This window comes from Gymnodraco acuticeps, unplaced genomic scaffold (genome assembly GCF_902827175.1).
Source record: "Gymnodraco acuticeps unplaced genomic scaffold, fGymAcu1.1, whole genome shotgun sequence".
In the NCBI taxonomy this organism is placed as follows: Eukaryota; Metazoa; Chordata; class Actinopteri; order Perciformes; family Bathydraconidae; genus Gymnodraco; species Gymnodraco acuticeps.
The window spans coordinates 9,018,861-9,037,802 of record NW_022990271.1 but is presented as its reverse complement, the minus strand read 5'-3'; the positions used below and the strand labels follow the sequence as shown (position 1 = coordinate 9,037,802).

The window sequence follows — 18,942 nt, the reverse complement described above, 5'->3', positions numbered from 1 at the left end:
GACTTGAAATGTTCCAACTATTTATCCGGGTAAAGCAGAGAAAGCATAATTTGAGAGATCTCTGTGATGCAGAACTAAACTTCATTGCATCGTGTGTTGGTGCTCTACTTACCACTGAGGCTGGATACACACACAGTGAGCAGTACCAGTTAAATGTCCTGGGAGGCCTCCAGTTGTCATAAAATCCTCCCTCCCTCTCCAGTCACGATCTTTGCTGGTGCACAAGGCTTTTTTTCTTCCTCTAGATGTCAGTTCATTTGTGGTGGGAGAAAAAGCAGAGATTCCCTAAGGAGTGGATTCACCGTAACGCCTGCCAGTTTCTTCTGTCAGCTGGTGCTTTCATTTAGGCACCTTTTGATGAAATTCAGAATAAAAATGAAGTGCGCCAGATAGCACTGTAGCAGCTAGAATGTACTCCACATTCATGCCAGATCAGATCATACATTAAGGGTTTACATATAATATATGATATGCATTTGAGGAGAAGAATGACTATTTCGTTTTTCTCGGAAGGAACATTTGTTTGTTGTAGCAGAAATATTGACAGGCTACAAAAAACGAAAACAGGCTAAAGATAAGAACATAATAAATTGAGGCCTTTATAGATATGCTCGAACACTCAAAGTTTAAGATTATCGTAGAAATGATGATATATGATATGTAATGAAATTGTAGACTAAGTCAATACAATGGTAAGTGTTTGCCAAACAGCAACATTAACAAAGAATATCAAAATACATTTAAAAACAGAATATGTTGATTACAATCTGAGTTAAGCCAGTTATTTAGATTTGCAGATGATCAGGTTTAATTCTGCTATTAGTCAGTGCATATTTCAAAGTCTAGAATAGACACTATCAATCTGTTCCTTACTGTCTGTTATCATCAAGCAGCCTCACGATCACACTTTATGGAATGGATTTGGAAAGCAGCTCATAATTGCAAAATGTTATGAGATAAATGCTGATTGTTGCAAGCACAGGAATATGTAAATGAATCCAAGACACTTTGCAGAGTCAATAGACGTTACCTGCTTCATCAGCCCCCTAGCGTGCCTTGACTGGGGCTTTTTTGGCAGGAAGCATTGTGCAGTATGATGGCTGTCAGCAGAAAGAGTGCCAAAAGCACTTTGTTGTCTTTTTGGACAAGTCAGAGGCTGAAGATGCATCAACTACAGATATAATCTTTAGTGTTGTCTATCCTTTCATTATGGTTTCCTGGTATTCAAATTAGATAGAGTCTTTTCATGATCTACCATAATGTTGTAGCAGCCTCGTTTATTATGAGCCAGGCCTAGTGCCAAACGCCTATAAGGGCGCTGGGGCATTCTTTCCCCGATATTTATCAAAGTTAAAAATACTTATACAATTTGGAAAATATCCTTTTTTTTGTTTCTGCAGAAGATAAAGATGAGTGCATTGATACCATATTTTAATCTATTCATTAAATATATGTCTACAGCCAGCAACCAGTCAAGGCCAAGTGTCAAAGGATCTGCCTAGCACCTCCAAAGCTCATTATTAAACTAATTGCATTGTGTTTGAATCCATACTAAAAGGCAATTTGTTGATGTGAATTATTTGCTGGTCCCAACCAAAATAAAGTCTGGCACATAACCTCAAATAAAATGGTGAATTGTTGGATTTTGTTACCTTTGGACAGAGGCAGGCTAGCTACACTGAACAAAAATATAAATGCAACACTTTTGTTTTTGCTCCCATTTTTCATGAGATGAACTCAAAGATCTAAAACATTTTCTATATACACAAAATAACCATTTCTCTCAAATATTGTTCACAAATCTGAAAAAATCTGTGATAGTGAGCACTTCTCCTTTGCCGAGATAATCCATCCCACCTCACAGGTGTGGCATATCAAGATGCTGATTAGACAGCATGATTATTGCACAGGTGTGCCTTAGAATGGCCACAATAAAAGGCCACTCTGAAACGTGCAGTTTTGCTTTATTGGGGGGTCTGGGGGGGTCTGAAAACCAGTCAGTATCTGGTGTGACCACCATTTGCCTCACGCAGTGCAACACATCTCCTTGGGCTCGCGATCCAGGACACAGGAGCGCAGGATCATCCATGACTCCGGATCCCGGCATATATAGACACCAAAAATAAAGAAATTTGTGGAAGCTGGGTTAATCGGAACATGAGAGTACACAGGTATAGACAGAGAGAAGGAAGAAGTAAGATGTCCCCCGACAAACTAAGCCTATATCAGCAAAACTAGGGGCTGAATCTAATCAGCCCTAACTATAAGCTTTATCAAAAAGGAAGGTCTTAAGCGCACTCTTAAAAACGGATAGGGTGTCTGCCGCCCGAACACAAACTGGAAGCTGATTCCACAAATGTGGAGCTTGATAAGAAAAGGCTCTGGCTCCCATTGTACTTTTAGAGACTCTAGGAACAACCAACAACCCTGCATTCTTGGAACGCAATGCCCTAGTAGGACAGTAGGGTATAATGAGTTCTTTCCACTCCTCTTCAATGGCTGTGCGAAGTTGCTGGATATTGGCAGGAACTGGAACACGCTGTCGTATACGCCGATCCAGAGCATCCCAAACATGCTCAATGGGTGACATGTCCGGTGAGTATGCTGGCCATGCAAGAACTGGGATGTTTTCAGCCTCCAGGAATTGTGTACAGATCCTTGCAACATGGGGCTGTGCATTATCATGCTGCAACATGAGGTGATGGTCGTGGATGAATGGCACAACAATGGGCCTCAGGATCTCGTCACGGTATCTCTGTGCATTCACAATGCCATCAATAAAATGCACCTGTGTTCGTCGTCCATAACATACGCCTGCCTATACCATAACCCCACCACCACCATGGGCCACTCGATTCACAACATTGACATCAGAAAACCGCTCACCCACACGACGCCACACACACTGTCTGCCATCTGCCCTGAACAGTGAAAACCGGGATTCATCCGTGAAGAGAACACCTCTCCAACGCGCCAGACGCCATCGAATGTGAGCATTTGCCCACTCAAGGCGGTTACGACGACGAACCGGAGTCAGGTCGAGACCCCGATGAGGACGACGAGCATGCAGATGAGCTTCCCTGAGACGGTTTCTGACAGTTTGTGCAGAAATTCTTTGGTTATGCAAATCGATTGTTGCAGCAGCTGTCCGAGTGGCTGGTCTCAGACGATCTTGGAGGTGAACATGCTGGATGTGGAGGTCCTGGGCTGGTGTGGTTACACGTGGTCTGCGGTTGTGAGGCCGGTTGGATGTACTGCCAAATTCTCTGAAACGCCTTTGGAGACGGCTTATGGTAGAGAAATGAACATTCAATTCACGGGCAACAGCTCTGGTGGACATTCCTGCTGTCAGCATGCCAATTGCACGCTCCCTCAAAACTTGCGACATCTGTGGCATTGTGCTGTGTGATAAAACTGAACATTTTTAGAGTGGCCTTTTATTGTGGCCAGCCTAAGGCACACCTGTGCAATAATCATGCTGTCTAATCAGCCTCTTGATATGCCACACCTGTGAGGTGGGATGGATTATCTCGGCAAAGGAGAAGTGCTCACTATCACAGATTTGTTCAGATTTGTGAACAATATTTGAGAGAAATGGTTATTTTGTGTATATAGAAAATGTTTTAGATCTTTGAGTTCATCTCATGAAAAATGGGAGCAAAAACAAAAGTGTTGCATTTATATTTTTGTTCAGTGTATTTAATCCTCTGTCAGTTGATGTTCTGGGCTAAGCTCACCGGATACTAGCTGTAGCTTTATATATAATGGACTTGCATACGAGGGATATCAATCATATCATCTAACTTACTGCGTAAACGAAAAAGGCAATTTCCCAAAATGTTGTCAATTAAGGTTGAAAAGGTTGTGTTGAACCAGTTGCTCATGAGCGGCTGTACTATCAGCCATGCTGGGGGCTTTGGCTGGGGCTGCAGAGCTGACCTTTAAAGTGTTGAATGATCAACAGGGGTTGGAGGGTAATCAACCACAGTGTCATCAGCAATGAACATAAAGGCAGGCGGTGAGTGATGGACTGTTTGTGGTGCAGGGTCTCGTCAGGCTGTCAAGTGAGGAGAGATGAGCTGTTCTCGTGTCAAAGTAGCTGAAAACATGTTCGAACTCTTTCATATCCTTGGTCCACTCAGCCATTTGGCCTGGCTGTCTTTAGCCAGCAAGCTTTCTCATCCCACTCTACACCTCCTTCACACTATTCTCCTGCAGACTGTTCCTCGTCATCTCGCTGTGGATGTTGTTTCAATCCTCTACTCTCCACTTCAGCTCTAAAACTGTGGTCATTTGTTGTGTGTCCTGCATGTTGTTACTGTGTGTGTATATTGTAATTTTCGCCTGTCCCTAATTTATTTTTTAATTATAATAGCACTGGTCACGCTCTAATTGATTTTTCTAGTGTCTGGGAGCCCTTCATCGTCCACTGAACGCCACAGAGCTGGTTTCATGTGCTCTTAAAAGCCCTGTGAATTATTATATGGCCTCAGTAGCTTGACACCACTCTGTCACTCTGCTGCAGGAGGATGGACACACGCAGGGATGCTACATGTATCAGACTATGATCGGATCTGCCAAAGTGTTGAACGGCTGGTGGAACTGCATGTACCACAGAATCGTGAAAAAGCCAGTGTCATTCACCACATAGTGTAATACTGAACCATCTTCCTTATTTAGACCAGGGAGAATGAGATGCGAGTTAAGAGAGCGTAAACACGTTTCGTGATGTGTGGCTGACGTTTCAGTGTGGAGTGATTTGATTATTTGTCATGACGAAAGATGCTTAAGGACGTCTCTGGCCAGCATCTTCCGGCTGTGACCGCAATTTCTGTTGTAAAGCTCGTAACAGCTAAGAGATGTGTTGCAGCACCCTTACACATGCTTTGAGATCCCCAATAAAAGCATTTACCATGTACCGTACCTGATTATAGATGAGTGGGGTCATCATCTGTCCAGGGTCTGCATCTTCTGGTCTACTGTCTGTTTGACTGGTAGTATTTTAAAGATGAGTGCAAAGTGACTCAGACCTTTTTTTGTATACCACTCTAAAGGGATTAGAGGCAGCAGTAATGCCAGATTTTCAGATTTGACATAGGATTTTCTATATATATTACAGCAATGAATGAAATGGACCAGTTTGTGACTTGCCATTTAAAACTATTAGTTAGGCTCCGTTTCCATGCATTGCTTTCAGTTATTAATTCTATGTGTTTTAATACTTTTGCTATTTACTATTGGATGAACAATTTGCCTCACACACAGGACCCAATAGTATGTATTGGAGCAAACCTAATTATTCAGAAAACCAATGTAATTAAAATCCAAGAACAACAGAGACTTCCGTTCGCATTGACTGTAACCTAGTTAACTTGTTAAATGCAATGCCTGGATTCATAAACCACTCGGACATTTGACAGAAAAAGACAAGACTAGAACAGCTTCTTCACCTTTCTTTCTTGTCACCTGTTCCTTAGCTGCGCAGTTAACTAACAATGAATTGTAATTGCAGGAGCCTCGATCTCAATCAAACTGCAAAATAAAATATTGTAATGCATGCAATTAAAATCCCTGAAATAAATTCAGCCAGTCTTTAAATGTCAAGTTTTGTCGAGATTGCTATACCTCTTTTGTAATAAATGGTCCATGAATTGTTTTTAGATTGTTAGTTGAGGTGATGCTATATTTAGGAATATTTTTCAAAAAAACAATACAGTACAATCCAATATAAAACTAACAGAAGCCACAGGCTCAAATGTGACAGAAGAGTAGAATAAACACCTCTCTGACACAGTGTCAACATTACAAAGGTTTTACAGAGAATAGATCGCAAGATTATTGTACTGGATTACATTTCAGTGCACATGCCTTTTTATGTGTTTGTATGAATGTTTTGTTGCATAATTAATATTATGTAAAAGAAGGAATCGATTCATTTGTTTAATGATGGATTATTATGGTAAATAACACATTAAAGAAAGGCTATTTGGTTATTCTTCACAACATCCTGGACTGAAGACTCTGCTAAATGTCTTGAGAGCTGCAGAAAGTGAGGCTGGCTGACCTGCAGGTCTCTCTGTGGGTGGATGGATAGGGAAATGTGGGAGTCTTTTTTGTTTCTTGCATTTTTGTACAACAATCTTTATTTTATTTATCATGTTGGCTTTTAAGTGGTGTATTTTGTCGTTGAAGCTTGTTATCCTGTGATTGAGGGGATACATACAGTACTTGCATTACAGCCAGTGATGTTTTTCCATCACAAATATGCTGTCCTGACAGAATGAAACATTCGGTGGTTAGTTTGAGATTACAGGATGGGAGATGAGTTATTTTCTTTTATTTTCCTCTCGCTCCTCCGTTCAAGGTCATTGAGCATTGAGAGCAACTCCTGTTTATGTCTCACGTCTCCATGGATACAATAATTGACACAAGCAATGGATTTGACACTTGTGTGGTTTGTATGTGTATCTCTGCACATTCCCTGCATCATTCTCATGCTTTCAATCAATTCACCACCTGCTCTCTTTTACAGCAACCAGCTCCACTCGATTGGAAGATTTGAGTTTCCTGGACAACCAAAGGGCCGCTGGACACAGGAGCTCCGTCCGCAAACACAACACAGCTGGACGCACAAATGATGACTCCAAAGGTATTTCACGGCTTAGCCCTGGGATATATTGGTGTGTAAATATAGCATGGTGCAGAAACATCTGTAAACCCATGCAGAGGATGTAAGCCCCTACCAAATGTCACTGCTCAAAATCACATATCCATCCTTACAATGCTTTAACTCTCTCTGTGCAGGGAGATTGGTGCCATTCAAACAAGCTGACATCATGCTCAAACCGCTGCTGTTTGAAGTCCCCGGCATCACCGCAGAGACACCTTTTGTTGGCCGGGATTGGCTCTTCACACGTCTGGAGGAGGTCCTGAGAAAGACGAGCAGCTGTGAGGGACGTGGGGCTGTCATTGTGGGTAACGCAGGATCCGGGAAGACAGCTATCATCTGGCGGCTGGTGACGCTTTGCTGCCATGGGAAGCGAACACCACAGGGAGGTCCCAGCATCCCTCACAGCCCCAGCTCCTCCCCCAAATGTAAGACTTCCAGTTTTATCCCGTGCCATGTCATTTGTGTTTTGTATCTCAGTGTAAGAACACAGAGGAACGCCAAGAGTTAAATTCATACATTCTCAAGTATGCTCCAGTAACGTCAGATTCTTGTTAGATATTGGAGGAAACATCACTTTTGGGAAGGAGTTCGTAACTGGGTCACGCAATCTTCTTCAAGTTCTCCCCCGAGGTTCCTCTGCTGATTGCAGTTGTGTAAGGAGATGGAGATTGTTGTTTTTTTCTTATCATGAGTGGCACTGAAAACTTGCAAACTTGCAAAAAAGGAGAACAAAAACTCATACAACTAGATCTAACATACCTTAACATACACCTGGAGTTAAACAAATAACAAATGCATGTCTTTCTATATTATCTTCTTCCTGTAGTACAAGAGTAGCCAATGTTAAGATTGAAGACTGAAGTAAAAGTAGAGCAGAAGAAGCAAAACTAAAGTGTCCAAAAATAATACTGTGCCATTCATTTTTCACCATCATTGCATTATTCATCGATATCTGCACTTCATGTTGTCATTTTGATTTAAATTCCACTGAGTGCATAGCATGCAGTGTGCAGGAATCCAGACATATTTGTCTGCATTCTCTGAAACAAACAGTCTTTTGCTGACAGCTAATGTGGTTTTGCTTAATGTCGTGGTTGCTAGTCTTGCTTACAGATGGACTAATTAATTGCAGCAGTTTAATTGTGTTTCTACTTCACTCCTGGCATTCCTGTGCTTACACCAGAGACTTCATCTAACGAGTATAAATGGCAGCTTTGCGTTTGTTGTTGTTGTTGCCTTGTGCACTGTTCAGGTGGGGATAAGCAGGGAAAAGCAGTCTCCAAACAGCCGCCAGCTGACTCCCAGCCCAACCAGAGTGCTGTTGCAGGAACAAGCGATATTACAGCACAGAGGAAAGAGGCTGTCAGATGCCTGGCTGCCAAGGTACCTCAAAACACACATGCACACACGTGTTTGTATGTATATGCGAGGACCCTCAATAACAGATCAGACTTAAAAGAAGTTGTTTAGGATTAAAGAAAATGGGCATATTTGTGACTTGCAAAGAGCAACATGACAGGATCAATCACACTCTCATGTCTGGTGACTTAATATGAAGCTGGAGCCAGGAGTTAGCTAAGCTTAGCATAAACACAAGAAACGGAGGGGAACAGCTGACCTAGCTCTATGAAAATCGCTCAAACAGCATCTCTGTAGTTCACTGACTAGACTGCAGTCAGAGGATGGTTAGCTCACATTCAGGCTTTCACTCTTAACCACAGGGTTTTACTCGGGGAGCATCAATACATTACCAATTAAATGACACAAAACCAAAATACACTAGATGATACTCTGGGTTTTAGTTTATCTTTAATTTGTCATTAATATATTAATGAAAAGTAACCTTGAAAAGTCTGATTGCTTTTACGTGACCTATTTACTCCCAATCCATACCAGATATTGAAACTACACTGGACAAAGGGGACATACCTATTTTATTGGATTTTATGGCTTCTTCTATTTTTTACAATGATCTTTATTAGATTTTGCTGTCTTTTATTGAAAAGTCTGAATTCTTAAATAGCTTACATGTCATGTGACACAGTGCAAATCAATGCAGCATTATACAACTACACTGGACATTTTACAGCATTTAAAGGCTCCTTCTATTTTCTTCAATGTTATACAAATATAGTTATTACAATTCAGCTGTTTTGTTTAAAAAGTTACAATTTGTTTTAATGGCTTCCATGAAATATAAACCAGTGGCTCCAAATCAACCTGGACATTTATTATTACAATGCAGGATTTATTAGATTGTTTTCCTTCTATTTTATATGAATATTTGTAATCAAAAACAAATTAGCAGTTAACACACACACACACACACACACACGCACGCACGCACGCACGCACACACACGCACACAACAACCCACTTCTGTTTGGTTTGTGTCATTTATGCTGTTGCTGAGCAGACTGCTGAATCACCGGCAGTTAAAACCTATCAAGATGTTTTATTGACGTAGTATGAAGGCCCCTAGTTTAAGATTGTTGTAATATCTGATTTGATGGCCCTGGATTTGTTTCCTGTAGCAGATTTGAAAGCTGCGTAATATCAAACAGCATCACACACTGTACTCTGGGAGCTATGACTGTTACGAGCCTCCACAAAACACTGAAGAGGGTTCAATTGAAAGAGATAAACACACATCAGCGTGTTCGGTGTTAAAGAGCTGCAATCTACAGGTCATGGTTTTCTCCACTCTTTTTGGGCACATGTAGAACATGCTGCTGATTGCATCACAAAGATGACATGGAAGCTTCTAAATTTACTAGCTTGGCCTCAATAAGAGTTTCCATGGGAACTAGTCAGACTACTTGTGATGGTGAGGATGTTCGCTCAAATGTGAAATCATTGATAACGTTATATATGTGGACTACATAAGGTCAAGGCCCTATCAAGCCATGAGTGAATACTATCATTCTCAAGTGTATATTTCCCCTTCAAAAATGCACATTATTACTGTTAATCTCCTACAAAGACAATTGCTATTTTTCATTAGAAATGATATGTTTCATATCTCAGACTTAATTTACGATGCAGCTTGCAGACCGAATAATCCAATTATTTACTGAATGTGTTATATAGATACTCTGCAGTAATATGTTGCGTGAATCTCTTATTGTTTAGCGTCATGAGAAAATGTTATGACTCAACATCCTCTATAATCTAATTTATAATTTATTGTTTTCACAGTCAGTGATACCAGTTTTAGAGATTCCCCTTTTCTCCTGGGAGAAAAACTGAAAATGTATTCTGAACAGAAAGAAACACCATGTGATTTTGTGCAGTAATAGCCCCCCCCCCTTACCCTCACACTAAACAGATTCAGACTTTTTCTTCAGCATCAAAGTATTTCAGGTGGTTGTTGCCTCTGCAGTGCAAGAGGAATTCAATTTGATGTAGCCTCATACAACTAATCCCAAATTGGCCTCAAGGGGAAAATCCATGTCATAAAACTGACTGATGTTTTAAAAGATCATGCAAAGCGGCCTATAGAGCATTCAGATGTTTCTCAATTGCTTAACTATTTTCTTTTCATAGACACTTCAGACCAACTTCACATTAAAGTGGTTATGGGCCAGTGTATTCCTGACTTGTATTTTCCCACTGTTAAAGCCTCTTGTCCTACTTCTCCACCCGCACCCCTAACAACTACACATCTTTTATTCAGACCTGAACAGATATTTTTGTAAAATAAACAGATTAATAATAATAATAATAAACTTTATTTATATAGCACCTTTCAAGCTTGACGCAGCCCAAAGTGCTTTACAGAGTATGATAGAAAATGACAATAACAAGTGAGGAACATAATTAAAAACAAGGTATAAACAAATTAAAAAAAGTTATATAATTGAACAATAAAACATGAACAGTGATACTAGTAAAACATTACAATTGCCCCAAATTACGAGCCAAATTAAAAAGATAGGTCTTTAATTTACTTAAAAAAATTCCAATTGAGGTTGCAGTTCTAAGATCCAATGGAAAAACAGAAAGCAGCCTCCCCAGTTTTCTTGTAATTCACTCTAGGTACTTCTAAAAGTAAAACATTAGAGGATCTGAAGCAATTGTGTTTTGTTTTTCACCTGCCTCTTTCTTCTGTCAGGTGGTGGCGTACCATTTCTGTCAGGCGGACAACACCTACACCTGCCTGGTTCCAGAGTTTGTGCACAGCGTCGCCGCCCTGCTGGCCAGAGCCCCACAGCTCGCCCCGTACAGGGAGCTGCTGGCACAAGAGCCCCACCTTCAAAACACTCTCAGTCTGAGATCCTGCGTTCAGGACCCCATCGCTGCCTTCAGAAAGGGAATCCTGGAACCCATAGCCAGCCTGCGCAAGGGTAATGAATCCACACACATAAAGACAATATTCATATTCAAGTCTTTTTAAAAGAGCAAGAGTTTTAAGGTGGAAAATGGTCTTCTCCCTAACTACATAATTAGAGAGCCTGCTATCAAGTCCTGTGTGAAAAAGCCTATTAATGACTCCATGATGAGCCCATAGATTATATTCCCTAGTTAAGGTCAATGATTTGAAACAGTGTACAGTGTGAAACAGATGTTAGATGTTAGACAGAGTTATTTTTACCACGGTAAATCATTAGCATCCCACTGGATTTCAAGGTCACAAAATACTGTGAGAGGATGTGAATATTACAGTCGTATTAGCCACCTTAGCTTCTCACGATACAGTCAGTCAGTTAGATTGATGTGTTTTTATGGCCAGGCACTCCACTGTCGGAGCAGAGGAGTGTTTGGGTTACTCCATCACTATTAAGCAGTTAAGAAAAAAAAATGGACAGCCCTTGTGCCTGAGTGTATGAGCCCTCACAGCGATGCATTGAAAGTTTATGTGAAACATGATGGATATGTCCTATTTTGAGCTAATAAACAACAGTGGCCTCTGTTCCCTTTCAGCAGAATATAATCAATATCACCAGTTAGTTCTTCTCTCAACATATCCTGGGCTGGAAAACAATGAGAAGATTCAGATGAAATCATATCATCTTCTTTGTTTCCGAATGATGTGCTCTTTCCAAGGCTAATGTAATGTACCTGGTATCTTTATGTGATTTAACCTCATTTTCTTCTCTCTGCTCCCTTCAGAGCGCAGGCTGCCTGAAGAAGACTACATTATATTGGTCGACAGTCTTAATGAAGCAGAGTTCCATAAACCAGACTATGGGGACACCATCGCCACTTTCATTACCAAAATAGTCTCCAAATTCCCCCCCTGGCTAAAGTTGGTGGTCACAGTGAGGACAAGTCTGGTGGTGAGTGAGATTATTGGTGTTATTAGAGTGATCTCTGAACCACCATTTCAAAGGGTTGGTTCTCCCATAATGCATGTTAACCTATTGTATCACTGCTAATGGGGTATATTGGGATTTTTGGGGATGGGGTACAAGGGATTTATTTGTTGCTGTATTGTGGTTGGCTAATACGCAAGGCAGATGGGGGGGGCGGCATCATTTACAGCTATTTTAAACTATCCATAGCTTAAAACCCCCCTTTTACCCAAATTTAGATGCAATACCCTTCAACCCATGCAAAGAAAAAGAGGGGAAAAGATAATAAAAGTATGTGTATTTCAAGATGAATGTCACTATTACTCTGGATTCAGATTTCACTGTAAACGTTTTTCAGTGGAAATGCTTTCTACCTAAGATAGCTATTGAAAAGTCTGTGGATTATTTGCTGTAAAGTGGAAGTTTTTCTAAATACTGCAATTTTAATCCCATTTATGTCTGTCGAATCGTGATCTTTAAGCTCTGAAGTGGTTTTTAAATCTACGAAAAGTTGGTGTGCCTTAGGGTCGAGAAATATTTTCAGGTGTGCCTTGGTAAAAAAAAGGTTGGGAACCACTCCTCTAGTCTAGACGATGGTGTGTGATAGCTCCTCTTGTTCTTTTCACTGCTTGTCTTTGCCCTTCTGGCCCCCAGCAGAGCCTTTTTATAAAGTGGGCTCTGAACACTTTATGGTTGAGGCTGAAACCTCAAAAAGTGAGCAGAGAGGACTATATACAGTAGACGAGGGTTAGATATAACATGGAAGGTGAAGTGAGAAGAAAAGGATTTCGTATTTTGCGTGAACGCCCTTTATGTTTCCCTTTGCCTCACATCTTGAGTCTTTGCTCGTACATAGTTCCATGTTGTGCTTTTACCGCCATGCCATGTATACTGTGGCTTTCAGCATAGTCTCTCTCTCTCTAGTCTGATCTATTTTTTCAATCCGGTTGGTAATCCCACCAAACAGCGGGCGCATCTGTCCAATGCCAAAGCCAAGCCTGCAAATGCTGCATGGATTACGCCCTGAATGGATGGTAATACTACTGGGAGTCTGCTTCCAGTCTGGAGCCTGACAGACAGTTACATCATTTGATTAGTGTTTGGCAATACACAAAACACATTTAGGGTCATATTCTTCATGATACATTCAAAGTCATCAAGCAGTACAGCAATTATCCAACCCTCCAAGTATCCACAATTCCTGATTTGATCATCACTCACTCTTTCCTCTACCAGCCATTCACAGGAGCTCTTGTATAACCACCACGCTGGGTATTTTATAAACAGTTGATAAAGGATTAAGTGGAGCTCAGTCCTCGACCATCAGTCAATTACTTGTTGTTGAACCAAAATGTCATTCTTCGTTAATGAGGAACTGAGCTGCAATAACATGAATCTTTTGCATCAGTCATAGCTGGTTTTGGCCGGTGTTGAGCAGTTGATGATGGCAAAGAGGGGAGATGAAATGTGACTCTGAGAGATGCCTCTGAGCAATGTTGGAGCTTGAGTCATTGTCACACTATTTACTGTACTTTATCCCATGGCTCTGCGTGAGTCACAGGCAACAGCATCTGAGGAATGGGTCTTGAATGTGCTAAGACTTTTAATTAGTCTTAGCAAATTAAATGTTTAACTTGCAGGGAGCTATGCGGCAAAGACATGCTAGCTACTATTCTTAACACTGAGGTGTGTTTGTGCCTCCGTTTTTACCAATAAGCACCCATAATGTATCTGTTTTCTTCTGCCACAGGAAATCACCACACTCCTTCCCTTCTCTGGTATCTCTCTGGACATTCTGCCAGACAGCAGTGATCTGGGCGCTGACCTGAGCGACTACATCCATCATCGGGTCAGCAGCAGCACCCAGGTCGCCATCAACGTCACCACGCCAACAGGCTCCGTCCCTGATCAGCTGCTCCTCAGCAAGTTCAGCAGCCACCTGTCAACACGCAGCCACGGCTCCATCCTGTACCTGCAACTGACCCTGGATCTGTTCCACAAGGGCCACCTGGCTCTGAAAGGAGGAAACTACCTGGTGGTGCCCGTGTCCCTGTCGGAGGTCAGACATTTGGAGTATTTATTTACAACAAGCACGGGGTCTTTATGCCCAAGGGGAAATAGTAAATGTGAGCTAGAAGTTATGGATTCATTTTTTTTTAAAAAAGGTATCAAAGCACTGATGTGGAGGAGTGTGTGTTTCATTTATCAGCTCACACACTATGTATATTACAATGTTTAATAGTGTACAGCATAACATACATTTTTACCTTTGGCGAATTTCTGGACCCACCCTCCTCCTCCTCGTTCTATCTGGTCAAGTTCACAGTCTAACACTTAACACTTGTCAGTCATTTTGGTAAGCTGTCTGCCGTGAAATGGCATCTCGCCCGAGGCAGAAGCAATCAATCAATGTCCATAAAATCCCAACACAAGGTACACAGACGACATCCATTGTTCAGACATGTTTTTCACAAAAAGCAATAAAATGTGTACTCACACACTATCCAGATCAATACAAGATACAAATGACAGGTTCAAAGACTTTATACAAAGCGCCAAAAATAGACCACAGTGACTAAAGTAAATGACAGACGCATTGCAATATTGCATAATTATCACCAGTTTAAATAGGACAACAGATGAGCAAGTGTTATTATACACACAGAGGCCTAGAGGATTCAGGATTGAATGATTGGATAATGGATATGGAAAAGCATTTCTAAAGGTGTGCTAAAAGATGTGTGGGCCCAGGTAGTGGGCAGTATAATACGACAGCTTGTGAAGAATTATGATATGAATTATTCAGTAAATTAACTCTTTAAACATTACAAATGATTCCAAAACAGACTCATGCTGAAATGTATGGAGTGTTAACGCAATGCATTTTTAATAGGACTTGTATAATGCACATTTTGCTTTACTCTTGTACTTTTTCTTGCTATTATTAATCTGTTTACCTTGACGTTGCTGCATTTGAGCATCAAGAAAGAGTTGTAAATTCCTCAAAAGTCACGACTCCTCAGTCTACGGTGTGTAACATGTCAACTCAAATTATTGTGGAAAAATGTTTGTTAATTTGCTTGCTAGCTTCTGTTGTTTCTCTTTAGCAGTGGATTGTTCCATTATTATTGACTATATAATTGACTACGCAACCATGATCACCCACACACAACATAATTAACCTTATAAATATCTGACAGGTGTACCTGCTGATGTGTCGTGTGAGCTTTCCGGATAAAGAGGCCTTTGAACTGGTGCTTCCGGTGCTAAATGTGGCGCTGGCTTCTCTGCACCCACTGACTGACGAACAAATGTTCAGGGCGCTGAACGCAGGCAGTGTGAGGGGGGAGCTGGAGTGGAAGGACTTCCAGCTGAGATTAGACAGCCTGGCTGGATTCATGGTAAGACTCGATATGACTGGGAGGGTACATAATGATTCAAGCTTTTGTTTCAAAGCTTCAATGGTGTGTTTGTTTTTGCTATGACTTTATAGATGTACCGTACATCTATAAAGTCATAGATGTCATGTATAGTCATGTACGTTTCTTTTGCTATGGAGTTATAGCAAAACAAACACACAGCTCAGAATTTTAGTAGGATTGTATATTTTTTCTGACAAAATTGACAAACTAATTTGTTATACCTTGACATTTTAAGACGTTTTCTGTATCATTTGTGTTTGTAGGTGAGACGCAGGGACGGCACACGGATGCTTTGTCATCCCTCCTTCAAAGAGTGGCTGGTGTGGAGAGCAGATGGAGAGAGCAGTGACTTTCTCTGTGACTCTAGGTGAGACTAAAGAGTCAAAGTTATCAAAGCAGAAAAATCATTAAGATCAGTGCTGGGGAGTAGGGAACCACATGTAAACAAACTAGTAGCTTTACTACAGTTTCCATTTTTGGGTAGTGACTTAAGTAAGAAAACAGGCCCATAATTTCTTGGACCGGTGCTCAAGTCAGTCAAATGGTTTAATAAGATGCTTGTTAAATATATATTTTTTAATTCGTTTTTTAATTGGTTGGCTGTGGCGCAGTGGGCTAGTGCGTTGGTGTTGGATCAGGGGAGCACAGGTTCAAACCCCGCTGCAGTCAGCATGTCGTTGTGTCCCTGGGCAAGACACTTCACCCCAAATTGCTCCTGTGGGGATTGCCCACAGTATTGAGTATGTAAGTCGCTTTGGATGAAAGCGTCTAACAAGTAACATGTAATCTAATGTAATGTATGAATGACCTGTGAACCAAATTGGCACAAATAGATCAAATCCATTTAGGGCACATTTTTTTGCTGGCATGTGATTTTTTTCACATTATCTTTTTTTATTACCTCATGTCACATGTACATTGTCAATTTAATAATTTGTTCAACAAATTAGTTTAAACCACACTTTATAATAAGCCTAGGGCAGCCTTGCTCTACTTCAACATTTTTGTCTGTGATCATAATGGTATCTTGCAAAGCCGTGCTTTGAAATTGGCTTCCCAAACGCTTTGGTACATAAGACAGTTGTGAATACGCCATGAAAACATTTTATACATTTTTGCCATTTCTGATTAATAAGTACTCCAATCATCTACAGGAGTGGCCACGCTCTCCTGGCCTTCATGTTCTCCAGGCAGGAGGGCAAGCTGAACCGGCAGCAGACCATGGAACTGGGACACCACATCCTCAAGGCTCACATATTCAAGGTAACAGGAACTGTGATGCTCAGTATATAACTTGCTATGTAGGTTCAGAACTGGAAGTTATTGTACCACAACCCTCCTGAATCACTTCAGTTCCCAAAGGATACACATACACAAGATCATGCACTTCACTGTGTATTATTGCACATGCAAATAAGATTCTGTTTCTACCATGACCCACACACATTAGCCTTGCTCAGATCCATAAAACGCCCATGGTACAGTGGATATTGAACTGTTTGCATAAATAGTTTGCACTCTGTACACACTGCTTTACTCCTGGGACACAATTCAAATTCTGCACCACAGATCTCATCTGAACAAGCTTAATCTCTCTTTCTCTGTTGCTCGCTATCTGTCTGTTTCTCTCTCACTCTTACAGGGTCTCAGTAAGAAGACAGGTGTGTCCTCCAGCGTTCTCCAGGCGATATGGGTGAACTGCAGCACAGACAGTTTGTCCGCTGCACTGGCCTCGCTGAGAAACCTATATACACCTAACATCAAGGTGACATACATGTGCTCTGCATTTAGAACAACCTATAAACCTAAATTCGACACTATTAAAAACAAAGAATGGTATGGCAATGAGCACTTCCTGGATTCAAAACAGGTCTGTAGGTGATGTTGTTGATGACATGTTTTGGAAATAGGCCTGAAAATGAGCTGATCAGATTTGGCCACTTCATGATGTCATAAAGATGTTTTGGCTTGTGTAACCATTAGCCAATAATCAACCAAGGTAACCCCCCCCCCCACACCTTATTACCGGAATCTTTTTTAACCAAATATCTCGCAGAGGGGCGTGGGGAGTGGCTCCTTATTTTCATCTAAAGTAACAGACCCAGAATCAGCACTTTTGAAACAGGGCTGAAACAGAGGGGTTTATGGGATGCTACAATGCATGATCTGTTGGGTATTTCGAGCCACACACTTCAGAGACATGTTTTGTATATATCTGAGAACTATACTATATTTATGAAAAAGAGTATAATAGGGGACCTTTAACATGACTATGCCATTACAATAAAGCACTTTTAAGTTTTCAAAAGAGACATCTTACATACTACTTTTTCATCCTGCAGGTAAGTCGTCTGTTGATGCTAGGTGGCGCTAGCGTGACCTGGTGTACTGAGGTGGTTGGACATGCGCCCATCCTGGCCGTCCACGCTCACCTCGGGCACGTGGAGATGGTGGCTCTGCTGCTTGAATATGGTGCTCCGCTAGATGGGACCACCGACAGTGGCATGACGCCCCTCTGTCTGGCTGCCGCTGCGGGACACACAGACATCGTCAGTGCGCTCTGCAAGAAAGGGGCCATGGTCAGTGTCACTTCTGAACAAAAAAGGGAGAAATGTGATTTTGGAGGACGTAATTACTACGGATACACCAGATTTGTATCTCTGAAAAAACACACCGTCTGTGGCTTTACACAAAATAGTATCCTGAACAGTCCTGTTCTACATTCACCACAGCTACATGATCTATTCTGGGAGACAGATGACATAAACAGGCCTGATTTAGGGCAGCGTATTACGGGCTACGGCCAGTGTTGTAAGTCCTTCTGTGTTCCCCTTTATGCCAGGTGGGCCATGCTGATAAGAGTAACCAGTGTGCCCTGGTCCACGCTGGGCTGAAGGGCCATGCAGAAATCATCACCATCTTGCTGGGCCAGGATTGGGGAGCAGAGGTTCCCGCTGACCCACAGCAGCACCACAGCACTGAAGCTGTGACTGGGAAAGCAAAGGCAGCTCAGCAGGCGGCTACCGCTGCAGCTAGTGTGGGAAACACACAGGTAGGAAACAGACCAGCGCCCTCGTGACAAAACACTCTGTAGAAATTCATTTTGTATGTAGAGCACAGTGCCTGTCCTTGCTTGACTTAGAGGATGTATTAGATGTGGTTTGCTATGGTCAAGGTCTGTGAGTGCTTTGTTTTTTCTTTCTTTCTGCGCAGCACAATACAGAGGACTTTGAAATTGTGTTTTTCTGCAGGTGGTAAAGAGCTTGCTGGATTTGAAAGATGAACAGCTGGACGTGCAGATGGACGCTCACGACTCTCTCTGGGGAGAAACGGGTGAATTTCTTCTATCAGTCAGATAAATATAGCTTTCTCCCCTCTTTCTGTCCATTGGTGGGGAATGGGATCCATTGATGTTTCATATTAGGCACATTCTAGCAATCTGTACAATGCATAGATACTTTGATACATTTCTTTAATATGGACACACAGTGAGCTATTTGAAAGGAGCTGCAGGAGAACTTGATAACAGGGTGCTCTGGTCAATATCAAATAATTG

The 18,942-nt window shown here is 41.5% G+C and overlaps 1 protein-coding gene across 2 annotated transcripts in view; it reads left to right on the top strand.

Moving 5' to 3' along the window:
* LOC117549255 (protein TANC1-like) overlaps nt 1-18,942 on the top strand; it is a 35,063-nt gene that overhangs the window by 9,031 nt on the left and 7,090 nt on the right. For both annotated transcript variants that reach the window (XM_034220981.1, XM_034220982.1), the window contains 13 exons: nt 6,533-6,649; nt 6,805-7,095; nt 7,923-8,053; nt 10,785-11,016; nt 11,783-11,949; nt 13,715-14,023; nt 15,165-15,365; nt 15,650-15,753; nt 16,541-16,649; nt 17,029-17,151; nt 17,729-17,965; nt 18,229-18,438; nt 18,638-18,719. In XM_034220981.1, coding sequence (XP_034076872.1) covers nt 6,533-6,649; nt 6,805-7,095; nt 7,923-8,053; nt 10,785-11,016; nt 11,783-11,949; nt 13,715-14,023; nt 15,165-15,365; nt 15,650-15,753; nt 16,541-16,649; nt 17,029-17,151; nt 17,729-17,965; nt 18,229-18,438; nt 18,638-18,719 — 2,313 coding nt within the window. The remainder of the gene's footprint in view (nt 1-6,532; nt 6,650-6,804; nt 7,096-7,922; nt 8,054-10,784; nt 11,017-11,782; nt 11,950-13,714; nt 14,024-15,164; nt 15,366-15,649; nt 15,754-16,540; nt 16,650-17,028; nt 17,152-17,728; nt 17,966-18,228; nt 18,439-18,637; nt 18,720-18,942) is intronic.